Below are 22,524 nucleotides of genomic sequence, written 5' to 3'. Positions count from 1 at the left end.
CGCGCGCGCCGCAGGGGGACTACCGCTCCCGGCACGCTGCGCGCCGGCCCCGCCGCGGGACGCCGGGGGCGCCGCCGCGCGGGGCGCGCTGGGAAGTGTAGTACCGGAGAGGGAGGCGGGGTCCCGCGGGGCATGTCGGGAGGTGCAGTCCCGCTCCCTCAGCCTGGCTGTGGGACCCCCTCAGCCCCGGCTGAGAGCCCGGGACGCTCCGGCAGCCCGGCCAGGCTCTGCAGCCGCCCTCGGCCTCTTCCAGGCGAACGGGCCCCGCGTTTCTGGGCAGCTAACGCAGATGCTCGGCTCTCCCTTGGCACATGAACACACGAGTAGGCAGGGCTGACATGGCCGCTGTCCTGTCACAGTACAGCCCAGCACCGAGACCTTCAGGCTCTGCTATTTCAAGGTAAAAGTTCTCCAGCTTCAATCCCGCTCTGTCTCTCCCTGCAGGAACAGAGCTGGGAAGTGTGGGGCTCCCAGGGCTACAGCTTTAAGGTGCTGTTCTTGGGAATTCTCCCAGCCCACTTAGGTACTCTTGCTCAGAGAAATAACTAAAGTTATTTGGGGCCTCATAAGAGGCAGGGGGAGAAAGTCTCGAAGTCATACAGTGCATACAGAATTTATTTAAACAAGCAAAAATGCAAGTGAAACAAGCAAGAAAAGCCACTGTCCTTGTCAGGATGGCTGCAGTCTCCAGAGTGCCTTCAAAGTTCAATTGCTTGCCTAATGACTGCAACAAGAACCATATTCAAAGTCACCGTCTCTGAGTAGAACAATTAAAGAAACCAACAAGAATTTAATTTTCCTTAGGAGAAAATGTCGAGTCTAGTAAAGAATCCTAAATGAGGTGCAATGGCTTCCTCCACTGAGGCACATTCATCAGGAATTAGGAAACATTTTACAAAGGATGTTCCTGAAATTTTGCCTGCGGTTTACAAGGAATGATAAATGGGTGTCACTCTTTTTTTTTTTTCCAGTTCAGCTGCACACTGTGAGGCCCAGGGAAGGAATTACCTGAGAAGGCTTTACACTCAAAATGAATTCATAGATCTGCTATAGGCCTATGGCAAATGAGGTTATCCAAATTAAAGCGTCTAATTCTTTACCTTTTGAACTATTTCATATACAAGACTATTTTTCTAATTGCTTGCTACTACTATGGGAAAAAAATTAATTCTATTTAACAGGTAGAGAGGACCAAAATAAAGTGTTGATGTTTCTAAGGCCACAGAAAGTGTCACCACCAGAGCACAGGTAGGTACTAACACTTCATGCCCTTTGTGCTCAGATGACCACCCAGTTCATTAAGAGACTGAAACCAAAGAAAACTGTGCTTAGAGCTGGAGTTCCAGTCCAGGGGCGCATCAGCACTCCGGAAATGAGTCTCTGCCAGGGGAACACAGAGACATGGCAAGTAAGAAAACAGGCACAAAAGGCAAATGACTCACCCCGAGTTACCAGCAGGTCAGTGGTACAGCAGGAGACAGGAGCAGCTCTCCTAAGCATCAACCAAAGACATTTTTTGGCAGCAGCCAAAAATGCAACATTAAAACACTGGGAGCTCTGACAGGTCTTTGGTCTTACTGTAAAATTAGGAACTAATTTTCTGACCTTCCAGAACTCCAAATGGACATCTTTGGTAAAGGAACACTGGACAGCTTCACGGGAGAAGTAGGATGTTTTTCTGCAAGACTTGCTGAAAAGTTCTTGTGGCTTTTGTGATAGGATCAGAGCTGAAACCCAGCACTGTGACAAGCAAGAGAGAGGATTTACCTGAAGGCCTGCTCCAGGGTCTGCTTTTATTCTCCTCAAATCTACAGGCAAATTAAAAGAAAGAGAAATTTGACAACTCTACGTCCCAAAAGTACTGTGAAGTGGATAAAAGCACTGGGTATGGCTGATTACTTGGGTTTTAATGAATGGTTTATAGACATAGGGCAACTGTAGCACATTTCACTTCATTCCCTGTGTAAAAAAATTATTAATAAAGATATCAAAGTTGATGGCTGAGCAATTCTTTAGCCTTAAAAAAAATTTCATGCCTTCACCCTTCTTTTTTTCCCTCATCACGGTAGTAACTGAAGTTTTCAAAACCATTTCACAGTAGTAACCAAAGTAATTACTCAAAGTAATGCCCTTGTCTGATAACGATGTGTTTGGAACTTGACTTAGACTCCATTACTCTTTATGTAATCTCCAAAAGATCTGATGCCTCCAGGAGCCAGCTTGCAGTCATTGTAATAAATCCACAAACTTTGGAACAGAAGCCACAGGATCTCCAGGCAGGAGGTCGATTAGAAGTAGTACATTGTAGGAAAACCTACTTGGGAAGGAAGGTTTTCATTTGGACAGTGCCTTTGACAAATCGTGGCAACAATTACTTTGTGGAAGGGCAATTACAGGAGCATTACTTTAACACCTTATTTTCTAGTAGTTAATAGGGGTCATTAAAGGGGTAGTGAGGGTGTCCAGCATCTCTGGCTACTAGTTTTCCATCCACCTGTGAAATAAACAAGACAGACTCAAGTCAGAAAAATAAAATCCATTCTTACTCACAGTTTCAAGTTCTCCATGATTTAGATTTCTAACACTTTGTATCCCAAAAATCTGGGAGTGCATTTTTCAGCTTAAACAAGAGCTCCTCCCTCTACTCCTAGGTCTTCTTAGCCTTTCTTGAAAGAAAAAACAGACTTCTGTAGCCTAGAGCAAGTCTCTCAAGCTGCAGAGACTTGAAGAATTAGACTAAGGATAGTTAAAAGCCTCATGCCTTGTAGCTGTTACTGAGTAAGTGCTGTAATATGCACGCTTCAAAACACTTTATTGGAATTGGAGCCTTTGTCTGTGTTTCCATGACAGAGAATTGCTGGGCTGCCAATTTTAGAGATGGATAAGATGAAACACATTGAGAGGCTTGTTCAGGGTCATGTATTGAGGCATTAATAGTGTCACTGAACTCCTTTTAGGAACACTTCCACAGAAGACCAACTTGTCCATCTGTAAAATGGGAGCACTGAAACCAATATTCACAGATAACCAGAGGCTCAGGCTGGCCCAAAACCAGACACAGCCATGCAGAAGTCGCAGTTCCTACATCCCATCTTGAAGCATGGACAACTCACATTTCTGTTGTACCAAGTCCATTGAAACAACCCCAACTTCCATGTAGCTGAGGCAAAACCTCATCTGTAACTTTTGGGGAAGTCTGGGTGCAGCACTGGCCCAGAACACACGCCTCCCCACGTGTCAGGCAAGCACCATCCAGCCAAAACTTAAGTTAAACAACTAATGCCTCAATAAAAGTTATATTAGAGAAATCCTTGGTTTTTATACATATAAACGTGATGGTAGCGATCACTCAAAATGTTATGGGCACAGAGGAATTCACAGGGACTTCCAAACCAAGTAAGTGTCCCATTCGCTTTGAATATAAAACCTGCATTTCAAAGCGACTGGAATTCCTGCAATGAGCTGTTTAAATGAAAGGAGTCACCTGGGGGCACTGCAGAGCACAGAACGAAGATGTTACTGTGTAACATTTGACTAATGCTCCGAATAAAATAGACCTGCAAGGAAGCTGTCAGCTGAAGGCAGTCCTTGAAACAGGACAGAAGTGTCACAGTAGCTTCAGGTTTCCTCAAGTTCTCTTGAAAGCCAACACTTTCCTGATGTTCCTAGAATTCATATTCTTCACTCTCCCCCCCCCAGTTCTGTCCCCCTGCATATTTGTGCACACAGAACAAGCAAGCATTCTTGTTCACAGCAGGCCAAGACAGCAGCTGCCAGAAGCAATGTTTCACATCACTGATTCCAGTCTACTCCAGGAATGTGAGAGAAGCGGAGGGATAAAATCAGCAATGAGCACACCTGCACATCAACAGTAGCTAACTTTTTAAAAGAGATCATGATGTGCTCACTACATTCCTCCTCTCCTGGCCTGACAGTCATTTAAGTTTCACTTAAGTATATTCCACAGCCAATTACATGTTTCCAAAAGTTTGGATTTCAGATTGGTGCAAGGTAACTTCCAAATTCTATTCAGATAATGAACAGTTAAAAGTATAAAGCAACTTTAATTGTCTACATGCAATGTAATAGCCTCCCCTCAGGCTTTAAACATACACAACGAGGAAGAGAGTGGCACAATTTTAAGAACTTGTGGCTATAGATCAATGAAGTAAAGCCTAGAAGAACTGTCTCATCAGTTATGATAGCAGCTCTCTCGTCACTGTCATATTACACTTTGAAATCCAGACACTAAGTCAGATTCATAATGGAGATAGGCATGAAAGGTTAGACAGGACTTTTAATTCACAGTTGATAAAAATTCTTTCCAATAAGCCCAGAAGGAATGGGCAGGAGACAAAAGGTTCCATTAGAGATCTTAGAGCTACAGAGCTGTGATTTAACTCTACTCATCTTGCTTCTTCCTGTCTCATTATCTGACAATATGGCACTATCTTTGAAGCTCAGCTGCATCACATGGACCCTTTCTCAAGCTGGATAGGCTGCCGCTTTGAACTGTATTTCATCTCACCTTTGTGAATCCCTGTGATCTGATCAGGTCTCCCAGGTAACAAAAGCACATGAATTATCCCTGGCTCATTCAAGCCAGGCTACATTTAAATGTATTTTGTAGTTTCATTAACAAAACACTTGAAAGAAACATATTGTCAGCAGCAGGCATGCTTGTCACTACCCCATTCACACAGTCAGCAGCTAAGCTTGTTTGGTATACAGACTCCCAATCCATAACCACAGAGAGAATTTTGGCTGCAGGGATGTGAGGGTTTATATTTATGCACACATACAGTTAAAAGGTCAGCCTTGAAGCTCATGTAAGCATGACAAACAGTGAAAGCTGTAACACATATCTACCCTTGATATGAGACAATCATTCCCCACACATTCATAGCTTCTTTTCTAACTTGGGCTGGTCACTGATATACTCAAGTATTCAAAAAACCCACAATGATAAATCCTGGAGAAAAGCTTTCCCCAAGGAATTACTACAGCCAGCAGCCACTACTGAAGGATAATTTACAGGCAAAGCACTGAGGAGGCCAGGCTATGCCTGACAGCTCCCAAATTTGCTGAGATTTCCTGTATCTGTACAGTGTACTGTATGGCAGAGAAGGGATAAATCACTTCAGATTCATTATCGCACAACTTGTTACAGCAACTTGTTACAGTTGCCATATCCTGGCCAGTGATGCACCAGGGAATGGCAATGGCTTTCTGTTGTAAAGTCAGAAGCAGGACAAGAAGAAATGAGAAACCCTATAAAGACAGGAGATAACAAGGCATTGACTATCTTTTTTGCAATGAGGGAAAAGGAACAAGTTTAGGTCCTTTAACGTAATAAAGGAAAGACCAAGAGGACTTCAATGCTTACAAGGCAGCAGCTTCTCTAAAAACAAACTGGCATCTGCTAGCACATGAGGTAAGGGTTCATGTGACACAGTAAATCACTGATGCTAAAACATGCAGCTAATGGATTTGGGAAGAAAAATAGAACAGCCTAATCCAAACTCCTTACATTGGAGAAAGGTCATTACAACAGATTCTGAAAAGGGGGACATGCAGCAGAGGGCGGAGGGGAGGGGACCAATTTCCTGATGTGACTTCCACCATGGGTGGGGAGAAGCAGCAGCACCCTGAGTCTTCACTGATCTTAGAGGTTGATGGTACAAAGTAGAAAGTGACAGCTGGCACAAGGAGTACTTGTGGAGGAATGCCATGGAGCTTAGCCTGCTTGGACTTGAGAAGAACAAATCAGCAGGAGCTTGGTGAGCTTTGAAGATGGGACTCTGACTTAAAGACCCATGGGAGTCAGTAATGAGAACTCAAGAGAGAGCCACCCATGTTGAAAACAGAGGACAAAAATTTTCAACAAGCTGCCTTTTCTGTACCCAGCTTTTGAAAAATTCTTTCCTCTTGGATACCCTAAGAAGATACAGTAGTTCTGATGGGAACACTAAAGAAACAAAACTGTAAAAATCCCAAGTGGTGGCCATATGCACATATTGAAAACTATTGGAAACACAAGAAATTTACCGTGATCATTGGCACAATGTAACGCCAGTTCTTATTCAGGCTTCCAATGTGGCTCATCTCCTCTTCTGTAAGGCTGAAGTCAAATACCTGAGAACAAAAGCCAGAGGCTTTACTCAATAACCATAAGTTGCCATCAGTTTGTTTTCTGCTAATAAATATGAAATTGCAATGAAACTCATAACAAACACCAAAGCAAAGGCTTAAAGTCTGAGCTGTTCACATACCTGCCAGCTCTAAGCTTACACTGGTACTGCATAGTGCTCTGCCACAAGTCAGTGTTTTCAAATAATTTCTGAAGTCTCTACTTCAGAGCAGAAGTGAACCACACTTACTCCTTCAGCATCACTAGAATGGCAGTTTGCTGGAGAAGTAGTCACCAGCCCTCACTTGCAGAATAGAGAAACTAGTACTTGTAAATAAGAGTCACTGAGCATAACTAGAAGACTCTCTATTTCAATAAATTTGTGTCTCAAAAAAATTAAGTACAGATTTTTCATTTAGACCTCTACAAAGTACATTCTTTACCTTCTGATAACAAGACTGTGCATGTACACATTGCACACACACACCGAGTTGCTTGAAACACATGCTTTGTTTTCAAAAAGCATCTTTACCCTCTCTCCCCAGGGTGTGCATACATTGATGAACAAGTATGAACCAAGTGCCTCAGCTTGCTGTTCTGCAAGTTGTAGGACTCTATAGCAATCACTCACATGAAAAGGGCATTTCTGAAACTCCTCTACTCCATTTCAGCTTACCTGCAGATTCTGCTGAATGCGAGCAGGAGTGACACTCTTGGGAATGACAACCACTTTACGCTGTACTTGCCATCTGCAAGAGGAGGTGAGAGACTTTGTCTGTATAGTCCAAGGACAATAAGTATTTATTTTGGTTGAGGAGTAATCTCTGGCAGCAGAGATGCCACTTCTGTGAAATAAAAATCTCCACAGGAGTGACACAGCCCTGTATTGTATTAGGTCCTGGTATGTCCAAGCTCAAGCAAGACAGTAACAACTGAATTAATCAGAGAGGGGAGGATGTTCATGCCTTGGAACAAGCACCTGGGTTTCAACTGTTTCAAGCTAAAAGCCCAAGAAACAATCAGAAAAACATACTTAGGCATTTCAAGCAAGTTCTAACCTGACAACCACTCAGAAACTAAATGAAAACCCAGATCCCTGAAATGCCTGTCATGAGGCTTGAGCAAAAAATCTTGAACACATTCAGCTCTCTGGGTAACCTGCTACTGCCCAAGACTGTAGTGACACTGATGGATACAAAGCCAGTCAAGAAAAATGAGGATAAAAATCCAGTCTTAGTTTACAAGGTGCTGATCACATTCTGGGTATCACTCACTCATCTTGTTTCTTAATATCCAGTACCTGGCTATATAAAACAAAACAGCAAACAGTACTTCAGTGCAAAGGAGGCAAGTCTTCTCCTCAGCCCTCCTTCCTGGGAGTGCACCTGAGTGCAGCAGCAAGCATTAGAGGCTTCAAGGAACCAGCCAGATGCAAATTCAGTGGGCAGCACTCACATATGGTACACTGCTGCCTTAATTGTCTTACTGCTATATCCCAGCAGAAAATGTACTGTCCAGACATGGCAACAGTCCATGTGAACTATCTCAGACATGGATCCAGGCCCTGAATGGACTCCTCTGATCTAGCCTACCCGCCCTAAGGCAGGACCAACCCTCCCAGCTTTGTAAAACAAGCACCAAGTGGGGTTTGCTTTTGGGACTCCCTGTGATTTTACCCCCTCCCTGACACCCTTTAAGTGGATTCCTTCTAGGTTGTATGTTTTACTTGACTGAAGGCTGGGTCCCAAACACCACCCCTCTCACAATTATTCTGTACCTGAGGATGATCTGTGCAGGTGACTTGCTGTATTTTTCTGCAATTTTTTTGACCCCAGGTTCCTCTAGCAGCACAGGCTCATCTGGGTGTTTCCACATGCGATCTGGAGAGCCAAGGGGACTGTAGGCAGTGACCACCAGTCCTCGTTTCTGGCAGTGAGCAATCAGCTCGTTCTGAGCTAGGTAAGGATGGCATTCCACCTATTAAAATGACCCAAAATGAGTGGCTACAGAACAGATATCAACATACAATTAAACAAACAAGAAGTCAAGCACAAAAGAACCAAACATATCACAGGAGTTCATTCCAGATTCCAGAAAACCTTATGAGGATAAGGGTTTAAGTTAACCTTAGTAACTCAAATCACTACCAGGAGAAAGAAGTGTCTGGTAGGCTAAGCTTATAGGAAACAAAGAACAGATCACCTAAGCTTGGTGCTGGACTTTCCCTTGGTACCAAACAGATCATCCAACAAGCAAGAAACTTCTATGCACTAGGGATCCAAGTTACACCCTCACAATCTTTCCTTTTTACAGATAAAATTGTTCCTTACATGGAAGATGAACTCTTCCAAAGACCTGTTCATCTAAGCAAGTATAAATGCCCATGGAACATGGATGTAAGGACTCCTTTTCAATCTGCCTTGAAAAATAGCCTCTGTGTGCCTGCTCCTGCAGAACTGGCTATATTCTTCCCTACAAATAAGTAGCTGCACCTCTTGTGCTAGACACATGACATTGGTTTGCAAATTCTTCATTCTTATGGACAAATAGGAAAGGTGTTTGTCTCCTTTGTCCACCTTACCTGGAGCACAGCTGGCTTCACAGTAGCCACACTTAATACATCATCGATCTGACGACTGTTGAAGTTTGACAGCCCAATGGCCTTCACAAGACCTTTTTCCACCAGTTTCTCCATTGCCTTCCAGGTATCCTTATAATCAATGTAGTCGTAACGCATCGTGTTATCGGCATTCTTTGGGAAGAGATTGTCCCCTCGTCTACAGCATCAAAGGTGAAGTGTAAGTACATGCACCAAATTATTTTAGTTCTTCACTCAAAGAAACCTTCCTCACAGCAGTCTTAAAAGTTTCTACATAGTCTGAAGGACAGAGTACAAACTGAATGAATCTGTCTGTTCAATTCCATTACATGACTTAACCTATAAGCAGTTGTTACACAAGGCAGTCTTTCCTACTTCAAGTTGTTACACAGCACTTTGAAGTGCTCACCTATACAGCAGTGACTACACAGAACTGAAAAAAACACTGTACACACAGCAGCAGCTCTTTGCACACCCCATAAAACAGCTGATTTAGGGAGCAGTAACTCAGAGGGTGGCTTGGAGTTGCTACCAAAGGGATCTGGGTTTAAGAGCTATCTAGGAGAAACCATATTCAAAAGACACCAGCCTTTCCACTCCCTCTGGATTCTGTAGCTGTGTCACTACTCAATATAAGCAGATTCTCCCAGAAGTCCTAACATTTACATGTTGTTTACAGGTTAGGTATGTTTCCTTCCAATTAGTCATACCAACACATTTAAAAAAAAAAAAAAAAAAAAAAACCACCATCAAAACCCACCCAAACAGACACAAAGTACCCACCTGTGCCAGGTGACACCCCCACAGCCAAAGGGGTGAGATCTATGACTGGTCTATGAGCAGTCCATGCTGGGAAGGGTACCAGCAATCCCCCTGGGAGAACCCTGCTCCATAATCACCACAGGACTCTGCTAGTTCAGCAATGAGACTCTTACACTGCTCTAGCTAAGCAGTGAACGGTGTGAGAAATGGCAGTACTTAGGGACAAGGGGAGATGGTTCTTCATGTCACTTAAATTAGAACCAAAAACAACCCTGAAAGCCTTACGAGCTCCCAACTTGGAAGAGCAGCTTCTTATGTCAAGAGTACTGTATTAAGTGAGAGTAATTTTCAAGACCTAAAGGCACTGTGATTTTCATCTGGAAGTCTGTTGATTTTCTGTAAATAACATTCCTTAGCTTAGCCTCCCAATGCAACAGACATTATAAATAAGCATGCATTAAAACAGTTATGTAGAAATAATGGAAAACTGCAGAGTATACTGTTTCCAATGAGAAAAGAAATGAAAGTGCTTTATTAGACTGTCAGTTTTGTCAACAGTGTCACAATATAATCTAAATTTAAATATTAGTACTATGTAAACGTACATTATTATTTGTGTTATGTGTCATTATCAAAGCAATGTTTGATGGGGTGGTTTTTTTTTCAAGCAAATGAAAAGCAAACCTGTTGCACAACAGGGGGAATTTTTACCAGCTCTTCCTCCAGACCAGTTCTAGTTAAAAACACTTCCTCATTCTGTTATGCTGAGGAATATATTTATACTTTGAGCATCTTTAATCTTATCATTAGTGTATGACATTTGTAAAATTCAGTTCATGTGACTAGAAGGGGAAAAACATTCTCAGATTTGCAGAACAGAGGCCCCTTAAACTGAAAGGCAGGTCCCAGACATGGCAACAGTCCATGTGAACTATCTCAGACATGGATCCAGGCCCTGAATGGACCCCTCTGATCTACTCTACCTGTCCTAAGGCAGGACCAACTCTACCAACAAACCTTTGGCAAGGAGATTTATTCCTCCCGCCTTTTTGCTGATTGTAGTTGGGTGGGGAAACAACTACTTCCACATCTTCAAGGAAATAGAGTATGGAACTGTGCTTCTCATGGGATTGTAGGATAAGTGCATTTAACACTTAACTGGAAAACTTTCTTGTCTCTTATTTCCTCAAATCATAGAATTACTGCAATTTGTGTCATAAGAAGTCAATTCACTTCCACCTCACACAGATACCATGATACTGCATGTGCTTGTCCATTCCAGTACAGTTAATAACTACAAGTGAAAAGTGTTGTCTTTATGAAGCACTTAATTCCCATTTCACACATCAGTACAACTGAGGCACAAAGCAGTTCTGGTATTTCCTCAAGGTTACCAGGTAGGCCAATGGCAGAACCAAGAACAGCTGCTACACCTCTCCAGTGCCTAGATGAAGACACTAGACTGTTTCAAACTTTAAACACCAAAAAACACCTTGCAGGCAGCATAACCAGGAAGAAATGCACAGCTCAGAAAGAACATCCTCAGGATATACCATGAGCCACTTATGTAAAACTGGTGTTTCTGCATTCTGTGCCCTTTGCATCTAGAACTTACTCAAAGGCATGAGGCCAGTGCATGAGGTACAGGTCCAGGTAATCCAGTTTCAGATCTCCAAGTGTTTTCCTCAGTGCTGGCTCTACATCTTCTGGGTGGTGCTTGGTATTCCAGAGCTTTGATGTTACAAACAGGTCCTCCCTTTTAATAACCTTCAAGAAAGGAAGGAGAGCATAATATACTGGAGCAAGTTCAGAAAGAGAATTGCAACAATTCCCCAATTAGTTTTAAAACAAAGAGAACAACTGAAGTTTTGTGGTTTGTTACGTTTTTTTTTTTTAAAGGTAACACATGGAACCTACAAATTAAACCTTTCAAAAATATACTGGATGGAGAAGAGCCAGAGAAATATACACAGTGGCAAGTCTTAAAGTATATCAAATACTTTATCAATTACAAGTTTTGAAAAACAAAAAAATTATTTCCACATACTCACTCTTCCAAACCTTCCAATTCAAGGGTTAAAGCCATTACTAAGTGTGATGTGACCAAAAGAAAGATTACTCAACTTATTCATATGTAAATTTTCAAATTTCCATTTAACAATTCACATATTCCAGGCTCAACGAGCTAACTTACTTTACTATCACATGCTATAAACCCAGATTGCTTCCTGTGGAAAGAGTGTGGGAAAGAGTGTGGGAAAATCAGAAGATTCCCCAAATCTCTGCATTAGTGTTTCTAGGCTGTGAGAGGAACACAGTAAGAACTGAGGACCTGTACCCTGTATTGGAAGGGTAAGAACCAGAAATAAAACAATGGTTTATAAATAAAACACTGGTTATCTAGAAAGTATAAAATAGAAAAGGGAGATCACATTGGGCAAAACGAAGCAAATAATTCCATCAGAAAGGACACTTCTCACTCTCTCATATCTGACAAAACTTCACTCAAGTCTATTTGGAAGAAATGGAATGATTAATTTTTTGAATTTTGAATTATTAATTCTCATTTCTCTCTTCCAACCATTCAATTATTTCTGTGTTTCACACAAGGATGTTGTGTTTAAAAGGAAGATATTTAAAAATTCTTTTTAAAAGAATTCTGATTCAAATTCTAGTTCTAAGTTCGCTAGCTAATATGAACTGAACAAAAATGCTTGCCATTGTTACCACATCTAATAGGGAGGAATCCCTGGGGCAAGCTGAAAACAGCCTCTCAAACACATAACAAAGAGATTGCCCTAAAGCCAAGGCAAGAGCAGCAGGAGAGCAAGAACAGGAAAACTTCCTTTCCATGGGCTATGAAGCTGTACAGGTTATCCTTTTGGCCCCTTTAGGGAATAAATTAAAGATTCCACCTCAGCTCATACATAGGAATGCCTCTCACATTGCATTATACTTAGGCCTCAAACTCTCAGGTGCAGACTCTGGAGTCACATTTATGAAACTTTCACGTGCAATCCCTGTTTAAAAAAAATTAAAATTCACCACATTTACTCACTCATATTTTATCTATAACCAAAAAACCTACAGTTGATATTTTATCAATAACAAAAAAACCTAAATTTGCTGTGGCTATCCCCCATTGCATGCTAGACTGGAAAGTCAAGGTAACTTTTCATATAAATCACGACAAATATTTTACATTATAACTACTGATTCTGGAAACCCCAAAGTATCCAAACTGGGATACTTTGTAAGGGGAAAAGGAAAAAAACCACCAAGACCACAGGCATTTTCTGTACATTCCATCCAAATATCCCTGACAATCTTTCTTCTCCATTACAGCCAGGAGGGTTCTCAGAGGAGAGAAAGCCCTCTTTCATGCCTTCTCCTGATAAATAGCAAACAGCTGGTGCAGACCAGCAGGAAAAACCACAACTGTTACCTTCACAAGGGCCAGCTGTAAGTTTTGGCACAACACACAGCTAGCAGGGCAGTTCCTGTGCTTTTACCTTGCTGGGCCCAACACACTCCTGGAAGGCCTCCCCGATCTCGGCTTCGTTGCTGTAGGCGGCTGCGCAGTCGATGTGGCGATAGCCCACGCTGAGGGCGTGTTTCACTGCCTCCTTCACCTGCAACCACAAACACACTGCCCATGCACCCACTGAAAAGGGATGTGGCACGGGAGAAAAGTTAAAAAACACTACAAGACTTAGAGAGGAACACCCCCCAGAAAAACAAAAGACCTGTATAAGGTCATGCGATTCAAACGCAAGGATCTGGAGTCTCAGTGGCACAGTCCTTAGGGGGGAAGAGCAAACTGCTGGCAGGCACTTCAAGAGGAACAAGAAAATGGATAGTGCACACAGAGCCAGCATGCAAGAATGCACCAGGTAGAACAAATCCCTACTCTTCACTACAGTTGTTACACTTTTCTTAAATATAGAATGAACTCTAAGAAGCAGTTTTCAAATAAGTCATGGCTTAGGAAGACAACTTTTCTGGCCTAAGTGACAAATCAACATCAGTCAAACCTGGAATATATTTCGCCTTGCTCAGTAAAGAAAGAGCCAGGCTTCTAACTCCAGAATCACCAGAGTTTGTGTTTGGTTCAGCCACTCACACTTAATCATCAAGACAATGCCCTTCTATGGAACATTCTTCTTTCTTGTCTCATAATTGCACAACAGCAAAAATCATGCTGCTGGGATACTCCTGATGATGCTCACAACTTTACGTTTTGCTTTCAACATTGCTGACAATGAAGGTGTTGCCAACAGCAACACAACTCTTGCTTCATATTGTCACACAAAAGCTAGAATGATTTTTGGAAACCAAGGCACTTTACTTCAAATCTGTATCTGCTTTTGAAAGCTCTAATGAAGCACAAGCACCAAATGTCTTCACATGTGGGCCTCAGATATGGCTCAAGTCTAGAAACCAGAAAAAAACACAGAATGGCATCTTTGTGAGTACTCCTAAGGAGCTTTTTAAAAAAAGATTTTCTATAAATGATTGTGCAAGAATGAAGAATTACTACAGTTGCCAGTGAAATCATCATTTCCCATTAGGCTGATGACCATTTAGTAAAATCTGTTGCATTTAACTTCCAGTGGACAGTTAGCACACATTCTCTCTTGCATCTGTCCTTCTGAAGTACTACAGAAAGAATAATACACCCCATCTGCACAGGGATTTCTATACACTGCACCTCACTAACTTGTCTTTCAAGACTGTGGGAGACTGTAAATTACTCTGCATATAAGGTTTGATGCAATAGGGCCATAAATGTTAAGTGAAATCACACCTCTTGTCATGAGATTAAAAAATATGTCCACAAAGGCTAGAGGGCTACTTTGATTAACAACTTAATCAAAGTAGCTGTAAATTTGAAAATGTTGGTACTTTGATTAACAACTTAATCAAAGTACCAGCATTTTCAAATTTAAAGCTGACAAAATTAGTAATATCGAGCAAAGACGTGTACAGTCCTGCTTTCAGATGCTACAAAAAGGCAATGGAGAATGAAATGAGACCTCTCTCCTACTGGTGGATTTGATTTGTTTTTCTTGTCAAGAAGTGCAGTAAAAGCAGACACAGGATATTCTGACTACATTCTTTGGCATTTTGAGAGGAAAACTGGAGTGTAGCTCAGTTTCCCTTAGCCAGGATGACAAAGCACTTCTATTACAGCAGTGAAGTCTTCCTTTCTCTAGCAGGATGGTACTTACAGTCCTTGTTTCCCCTGACAAAGATATTTTTCAGGTCACTACAAAATCAAGAGCAGGGTAATTCTGAAATCACTTGAGACATAGTAAGGACTTTTAAGACTCAGTTTCTATCCTCCAAAAAGGTTAAATTTGTGGAGAGGGACAGAAAAATAGCAATGTTCTGTGTCTGGAATCCCCTATTTCCTATATCAGAATAATACTCTTTTTAATCAAACAGGCACAAAGTTTACCATAAATGAAAGTAGGTATCACTCACAGAAAAACAGAGATAAAGCACTCCAAACATGTCTCTGCAAAGCGATCAAGAGGCTGTATTTTTTTATCAGCATGTTTTGAGAAATTTCAAGCACTGAAGATTTGGGACTGATTATTTTCCTCAGCTCCAAACATTATTTAAATTATCTGTATTTGTGTAAGCTATTCCCAGCCTACTAAGACATTTCAATGTGAACAGAGAGCTCCTGTTCCACACAAAAGGCAAATAATCGAGAAGAAACATGAAAAAAGGAATTTTTGGAGGGGAAAAATAACATAAGTTTTTAAAAAGTACTTTTTTTAAGAAGAAGTTCTGTATTTTTGAGATTAACTTCAGAGTGGTACATGCATTTCATGGTAGGGGATAGAGAACAAAAACACAACAGAGACAGCTGAAGATTCATATGCCTGTGGGTATTTGTTGTTGTGAAGTACAAATAGCCAAAGGATCCTTCAAACTTTCCATATATTCTTTAGTTGAGCCTGTCAATACTGCTATGAAAGGAGCAATTAGTGAGTTTACTTTGCATTAGGCAAGTTGAGTCACACAGCTTAAGTGTGACTCACCAATACATCCCCACAGAACTAAAAAGTTAGGTCTTACTAAAAGTACCTCTGAATGGATCTTGAGACATCTTCCAGTCTATCCTCAAGGCCCACAGCTGGGCAGAGTAAACCCAGACCACTCCTACACACATATGTCACAGCCCTTCTTGTGACAGGCAGTCTTTTCCAATGCTTTGAAATCTTTATGTTAGAAGTCTTTTACATGACTCACAAAGATGACCCTGATGCCACATCCCATTCCTCCCAGACATGAAATTCACAGCTTGCCCTTTGTGAGAGCTTTTCCCACATTTGCAAAGTGCACAGCTCCTCTCACACCTCTCTTGACCACATAACTGCAGGTGTTTCCCCCTTTGATCACAACTCACCTTTCCCAAACCTTGCATCACTGTTGCTGCTGTCTCATCAGCTGTTTCATGCCTTTCTTCAAATGGTTTGCCCCAAAACAGACAGAGGTATTGCAGTTGGAGCCTCATTCTCCTTCACTTTATAGCAAAGTCCAAGGAACTACACTCCCGTTTAAACATCCCAGTAAGGGACTTGGCCTTGCCACCCACCCTCTTTTGAAGATGGATGAACACAGTATCAGTGGCAGATTCAGAAACAATCTGTAAGTCTCCATTAAATATAATATTCATTACTAGATTTCCAATTCTTCAGTTTGCCTCTCACAAGGTTAAAAAACTAACAAGCCATCCATCTTTATACTTCCAGGCAACACACAGTTCAAGTGACCCAGAAGCCTCTTGTGCACAGCCCCAAGCCATTATGAAGAGATTTCCACTCTTAATAGTTCGATACTACTGGGAAAGAAAAGGCTTTGACCAGCCATCCCTGCTTCCTGCAAAGCTGACACACTTTAGCAGTCCTTTTGCTGAGAGGAAGTAGGAAAAAAACAAATAATCAGTGCACGTGATGTTCAGATGCACTATGACCAGAACCCAAGTGTTGCTATACCACAGTTTCTAAATATTGCACTAAAATTGGCTGAAAAGGAACTCACACCACAAGATAAAGAATGCCAATTTATAAGGAGGTGTTCCCTAAAATAAAGGGGTTTGCCTCTTATCCTTCAAATGTTGAATTTAAATCCCTTCCTTAACAGCAGTGAATTTTTTTGTGCCCATAACCAGGATTCTCTATATTGTCTAACAAACTTCAAGAACTCAACATTCTCCCCGGAAGCTGCAATGCTGTCACAAGACACCCTGTCTGGCTGGTTTTCTGAGGTGCACTTCTCTTCAGCTTTTCCAAGGTTTCACACAGAAATACAAGCCCTGTGCCTCCCTGTCCCACAGAACCAGCCTCTGCCACTACAGGTTAGGCTGCTCATCAGGTGGGGATCAATCCTCCAGGTTGAAAGCATGGCTCACTTGAGAGAAGAGAACAAAGAATTAAATGCAGCTGCAATATCAAAATGCCATGGTACTGATATTCCTGATGCTCCTGTCTGAATGGATTTCTCTTTGAACTCGTTCATGCTGCCAGATCATAAACTTCAGTACTGTGCTCTCTTCCATTCAACAGCCCTCCATCATATTCCTATGGAAACATGCAAAACAAATTTCTCTTCTAGCATTTGATCATGTAAAATACAAAACATCCTATTATTTTATATGGTGTCAATCCTATAAAATCCTATAGTGTTTCAACATGGAATCAGAGTCAATTCTTTTTCCCCTATTAATATCTAGGAAACTGGGTCTGCTATGACACCTTTGTAGTGGACTGCTAAGATCTGTCTACATGGTCAAGGCTTGTTTATAGTCAGGGACAGTAACAGCAGTAATAAAGAAATTACTCAAGCTTGGCAAGGGAAAGAATTACAATCTGCAAAATATTTACCCAAAATAATTTAAAAGCCATCCATTTCCACACTTGCTTCTAATGCAACCCTTGAACAAAAGAGCTGTTGATAAATAGCCTCTACTTGGGAAACAGCTAAACCAAATTTAATCAATGCAAATTCTTCTACTTCTCTGGGTTTTTAGCCCCTAGTCTTTAATTGATAATAGTAGTTATTATCCCTGAACTACATCATGTCTTTTTAAGGGTAAATCATATGGACACTGCCAAATTGCTGTAAATGCCCCTGAATTTTCAAAAGTGGTAAGCAGAAATTCATTAATTCCATAGGAGCAGCTTCTGTAACTCTGGCCCTTTTCACTGCACTTCCTAGATTTTGCCTTCAATACATTCTACAAGGAAGCCTTTGAAGACAGCAGATATTCCAAAGAAGTGATTCCCAATGACAGCCAGAGAAGATGGCTGAATCCTGTGTGGAGTTCAGCTGCCAGCAGCACTGCTGATTATGGCAAAATCCAACTGAATTATGCACAAACAGGATCTGTCCTGGTTCCTTTCTAAGGCCACACATTTCTCAGAACAATTAGTTCACAGAATAAACAACACATTCATATTTTGTTTGTTTAGTTTCAGACATTTGCTTTAGACAAAGCATATTTAACTGTTTTGAGTGCACAGAAATTCATCCATTAAGTTTGTGCATGTTAACAAACTTAATTCAGCTGTCATTTGATCTGCACATTCACCCTTTTCCTCATTTAAGAGGCTGACTGAGCTCTCACACCAACTCAGCTTCCACATTAGAACAACTATTCCAAACAGATACCCCTGTCCTGACAGTTGTTTGGACAGGAAAACCCACAGTAAAATGGCTCTGAATAGATTTAATTTTCATAGCTTGTTTCCCACCTTTTCCTCTAGCTGGCACAAGAGAATTGCACGTCTTGAGAAGAGTTTTTACTTTCCCTCTCAGTCATGAGCACGATGTCATCCAACATACCCCAAAAAACATCAAAAAGCTCACACATGAGTAGCAGTGAGACATCCATTTACTGCACAGACATGCATAATCCAGAGAGGCTGTGGATGCCTCATCTCTGGAAATGTTCAAGGCCAGGGTGGATTGACCTCTGAACAATCTGGTCTAGTGGAAGGGTCACCCTTCCCACAGCAGGGAATTGGAACTAGATGGTCTTTAAGGTCTCTTCCAACCCAAACCATTATGTGATTCCACAATTCTTTGAATACCAGCTAGGAATTCCACCAAGCAGTGGACATTGCCTTTCACAGGAAATACATACAATTTTTTTCCCAAAAAATGTATCTTTTAACTAAATGAAAGAGATACGAAAAGACAGACAAAGGGGAGAAGCATTAAAATAGCAGGCACACCACGGAGCACACAAACATTCCCACAGACTGTTTGTAGTAACACACAGAATTGTTTCCAAGTGTGGTGTTTGCCAATTCACTGCATTCAGAAGCAGAGTGAATGTCTAATGATACATGAGTCTTCTTATTCAGAAAGCAGGCTGACCCAAGCAAGTTCTTTGTTTTCCTGCTAACCATTGGCTGGCTGCTGGAACAGGACTTATTACAAGAACAACTTGAGTTTCTGCCTCCCAAAATAATGCTTTCTGCTGAGTCATCAGCCTAAGCCAGAGGGGTGTCTGGTCAGACCAGCAGCCTGAGGACTTGCCAGTGGAAGAGTCCAACACCATATTATAGAAATACCATTCACTGACTTCTTCTGGGTTTATGTCCCAGAGCACCACTGCCCGAGGCCAGGGCTAACAAGTCTGAAGGGATCTTCCTTTCTGGAAGGATCTGCTGTCTTTGTGCCTTAGGCCTTAGTCAGGAGAATATCCACATACATACATTCAACTTCAGTGGACTCAAGACTAGAACAGCTCAAGCAAAGGATCCAGACCTCAGATCTGGGACCTTCAAAAAAAGTGCACAAACACACATACTAGTTGAGAGCACAATATCCTATTTTTCCCTGCTTACTTGGCCACGGTCACTTTTCCAAGTTCCCAGTCCCACGAGAGGCATCTTCTGCCCAGTGTGCAGTGCAACAAAGTCACATGTTGCAGGCATTTTTACCTAAAGAATAAAAAGAACAAACAGTTTTGCAGCAATTCTTTAAGTTGCAACAATTTACCTTTTCTGCTCAAAATGGCAAAGTTTTTTCATCAACAAAGGAAGGGATTACAGTGTGTCCCAACATCCTCATGATCTATGTTTCTGCTCAGTTAAAAAGAAACTGCATTCAGGATGATCTCCAAAGCTGGCTAGCTGGTTTCAATTACTTCCCAAGCTCTGCTGCATCCAAAATCATGAATGTTATTTGTTTAAAAAACAAAAAGCAACAAAAATAACCAAGACTGGAGGAATGCAATGTTAGTTACATCTGACTACGTAGGAGGAATGATGTTTTCAGAGTTCAGCATCCACATAGCATACTATCCCAAAATAGGTCTGCCTTCTCAGTGTTGTCATTTTCCTCACATAATTATGTCCCAGCTGATGGATGCGTTCACACAGAGTTTATGCTTTCAATTTCTTGTTTAGCTTCTCAAGCCAAACTTTTGTAGATTTAACAGCAGACACCAAATAGCACACTTGTTTTTCAGAGGGATGTAGAAGAGCTGTTGGAGTGATCCTGACCTGAAGGCCATTGTACACCAAGGAGCTAGGGATCCCTGTAACAGTTAACCTGAGTAGGTCCAGGCTTATGTTGTGCTGCACTTCATGCCCAGCCTTGTGCTGTGGGATGCACAAGCTGCAGGATAAGCTCAGCAGCAACCTGTAACAGGAGTCTGCAGGTAGCTCACACTTTCTACCTGCAATTATGCTACCCATGCATGCTTGCCTTTATCTAAAAAAGCAGGAAGTTCTCCTGCGAGCATTCTTTCTGTCTGACAGCAGAAGTGATGAATAGAGGTGTTTTCCTGTAAAAGAATCCCTAGCAGTTCAAATGACCAAACCAGGGTAACCCCTGTTATGGACAGGGTCTGCACACTGTGCTGTGTGAGATCTGCTCAATGCTGCACAAGTTGGGGCTCTCAGCACCTGAAGAGATGCACAACTATCAACACTCTCCTCTTTCTTTAAAGGGTTAGCTCTATAAAGCATCATTTGATATAATACCTTAGAGTCTGAGTGCTTTTCTTATCAGGATTGTAATGGGCCAGCATCACCTGGTGCAAGACAATCATTACACTGCACTAATAGCCCTGGATTTGCACTGAGCTAAGTCCAGCTATAGGTGCTGAAGACAATCACTGCTGAACCAAACTGCAGGTGTACATCTGTTTTATTGGGGTAGGAGGTCAGAGAAGACAGCGTGATGGTGCCAACACTATTCTCTTCTACTCTGAGCTTCCATAGCCATTTTGTAGCCAGCTACATGCAAGTGGGTGCTGTTTAACAGAATTTACTTGCCTAAATAAAGACATATTCTTGCATCAAGCAACACATCTAAAAATGTAAAGCTTTTTGATTCACTTTGGCCTATAATACAAGTAAAATACCAACTGTATGCTTTACACAACCATGTTATGCAATCATCTTAAAGGTAAGAGTTCAGCCCAGAAGACAAGGTACACATTTAATCAATAACTAGCATCAGCACATTTTTAAGAACCATCTTGCTTCATGTAGTATTGCACATTAACACTGCAGAGAGATTTGAACTATAGCCTCTGGAAGAATGGAACACATCAGAATAGCAGACACTGGGAAAAAAAGGTTAATTAATACTTTACACTCAGATTCTTCCCTAAAATAGGGGATTTAGGAGAATCACATTTATTATGCCAGCCATAATTATTCAGTTCATTAAAAAGCTGAAAGCCTCTTCTTAGAAGGGCAGAGATAAAAACAAACATAAAAGCAAACTAATTCTGGACAAGTAAGATATGGTTATGGTTTAAAATCACCAACCTACTGCCACATTCACATGAAAGGATTAAAGCTCAGAGTAATTCAAGGACGGTGTAAGGCTGGGAGGATGCATCAATAGCCACAATAATGCAAACTACCCCGGTTCATCAACCCACAGCTACGGCTCTTTTTTCACCTAAAGCAACGAGTCTTTCAGCAGTAAAACAACCATAGCTATACATGCTCTTAATATGCAAATAGGTACAGATTGGCAATGCTTAAGTCGCTGTAACCGAGCAGCTTCTGCCGCACGGATCGGGGGTAACCCCTCTGCATTTTGGCTCCCCTGGAGAGGCCGAGTGCGCCCACCTGCCCCTTATCGGGGCGGCGCAGGGCGGGCCCGCCCGGCGCGGGGGGCGGTGGAGGGGTGATAAGGTGGCCCCGCAGTCCCCGCAGCGCTCTCGTACTCACCGCCGGTACCGACCGCTGCTACCGCCGTTATTGAAGCTGCTGCTCCTGCTGCTGCCCGGCCCTTCCGCTTCCGCCGGGAACGCGCCCCGGGCCGCGGGCTGGGGCAGCGCGGGTGCCCGTGACGGGTTCAAATGTGAAAGTCCATCCGTGCGGGTTTAGCGGGGCTGAGCTGCCCTCACGGCTCTGTGCCTGGCGGGGCTCCCCGGCACCGACCCGCTCGCCGTAACTCATCGGGCCCCCGGCACCGACCCGCTCCTGTTACTCATCGGGTTTGCCCCGCTGTTCTCCTGGGCCAGCCCGGCCCGGGTCCCGTCGGGAAGCTCAGGCAGCCCAGCCTCGCCTCTCCCGCCGAGAGTGAAGTGATAAATGCGATGGGCTGGGCCGCACGGGGGCAAGAGACAAAGGCGACCCCGGCCCATAAATTTGACAAGAAGCGTTTGCATCTCCCTGACTGCTGTTTGTCGTGGCCTCTTGAAGCCATTTCTACTTGTAGGAAGACCGAATATACCCAGTTTTATTTGCAGATCTAAAAAACAGGGATCCAGGGAAAGTGAAAGGCCGGTTGCGCTCGTTTTGCTTCAGCTTTTGCACCCTAAGGTCTATAGAGAAGTCGCACTTTCTGGGAAGGCTGGGGCTCCTCTCCCTGCAGATGGCCGGGAATTCATTTCCTTGTTTGCTCGGGACCGCAGTGGTTAAAGCAGGCTCGTTCAGCTGAGTGCTTTCACTGCTGGGCAGGGACAGCGCTGCTACTGCTCAGTAAAAGCCTCCCGCTGGAGCAGACTTTGGCCTGTAATCGAGAATCAACTGTGCACCCA

The 22,524-nt window shown here is 42.5% G+C and overlaps 1 protein-coding gene and 1 long non-coding RNA gene across 5 annotated transcripts; one reads left to right on the top strand and one right to left on the bottom strand.

The window, feature by feature from the left end:
* Positions 1 to 132: 132 nt before the first annotated feature.
* On the top strand, positions 133 to 1,037 carry LOC128811190 (uncharacterized). The gene is made up of 2 exons (XR_008438265.1): positions 133 to 400; positions 972 to 1,037. It is a non-coding gene; the product is annotated as an uncharacterized LOC128811190 (long non-coding RNA).
* Positions 598 to 21,809, bottom strand: AKR1A1 (aldo-keto reductase family 1 member A1). Of its 4 annotated transcripts, none has more exons than XM_053984577.1 (9): positions 21,710 to 21,809; positions 19,361 to 19,456; positions 13,004 to 13,123; positions 11,107 to 11,258; positions 8,712 to 8,907; positions 7,908 to 8,107; positions 6,807 to 6,879; positions 6,049 to 6,135; positions 598 to 2,494 (listed from the first exon to the last, which is right to left on the bottom strand). In XM_053984577.1, exons 2-9 carry the CDS (start codon positions 19,448 to 19,450, stop codon positions 2,429 to 2,431), a joined length of 984 nt encoding a protein of 327 aa, XP_053840552.1. In that variant the 5' UTR covers positions 19,451 to 19,456; positions 21,710 to 21,809; the 3' UTR covers positions 598 to 2,428. The 4 variants fall into 4 exon arrangements, with proteins under 4 accessions (XP_053840552.1, XP_053840555.1, XP_053840553.1 ...); XM_053984580.1 differs by lacking the exon at positions 21,710 to 21,809 and adding an exon at positions 21,608 to 21,680; XM_053984578.1 differs by lacking the exon at positions 21,710 to 21,809 and adding an exon at positions 21,299 to 21,482.
* Positions 21,810 to 22,524: the final 715 nt, after the last annotated feature.

Source organism: Vidua macroura, chromosome 9, assembly GCF_024509145.1.
Source record: "Vidua macroura isolate BioBank_ID:100142 chromosome 9, ASM2450914v1, whole genome shotgun sequence".
Taxonomy (NCBI): domain Eukaryota; kingdom Metazoa; phylum Chordata; class Aves; order Passeriformes; family Viduidae; genus Vidua; species Vidua macroura.
The sequence above is the reverse complement of the archived record's forward strand: the minus strand, read 5'-3'. Positions and strand labels throughout refer to the sequence as shown.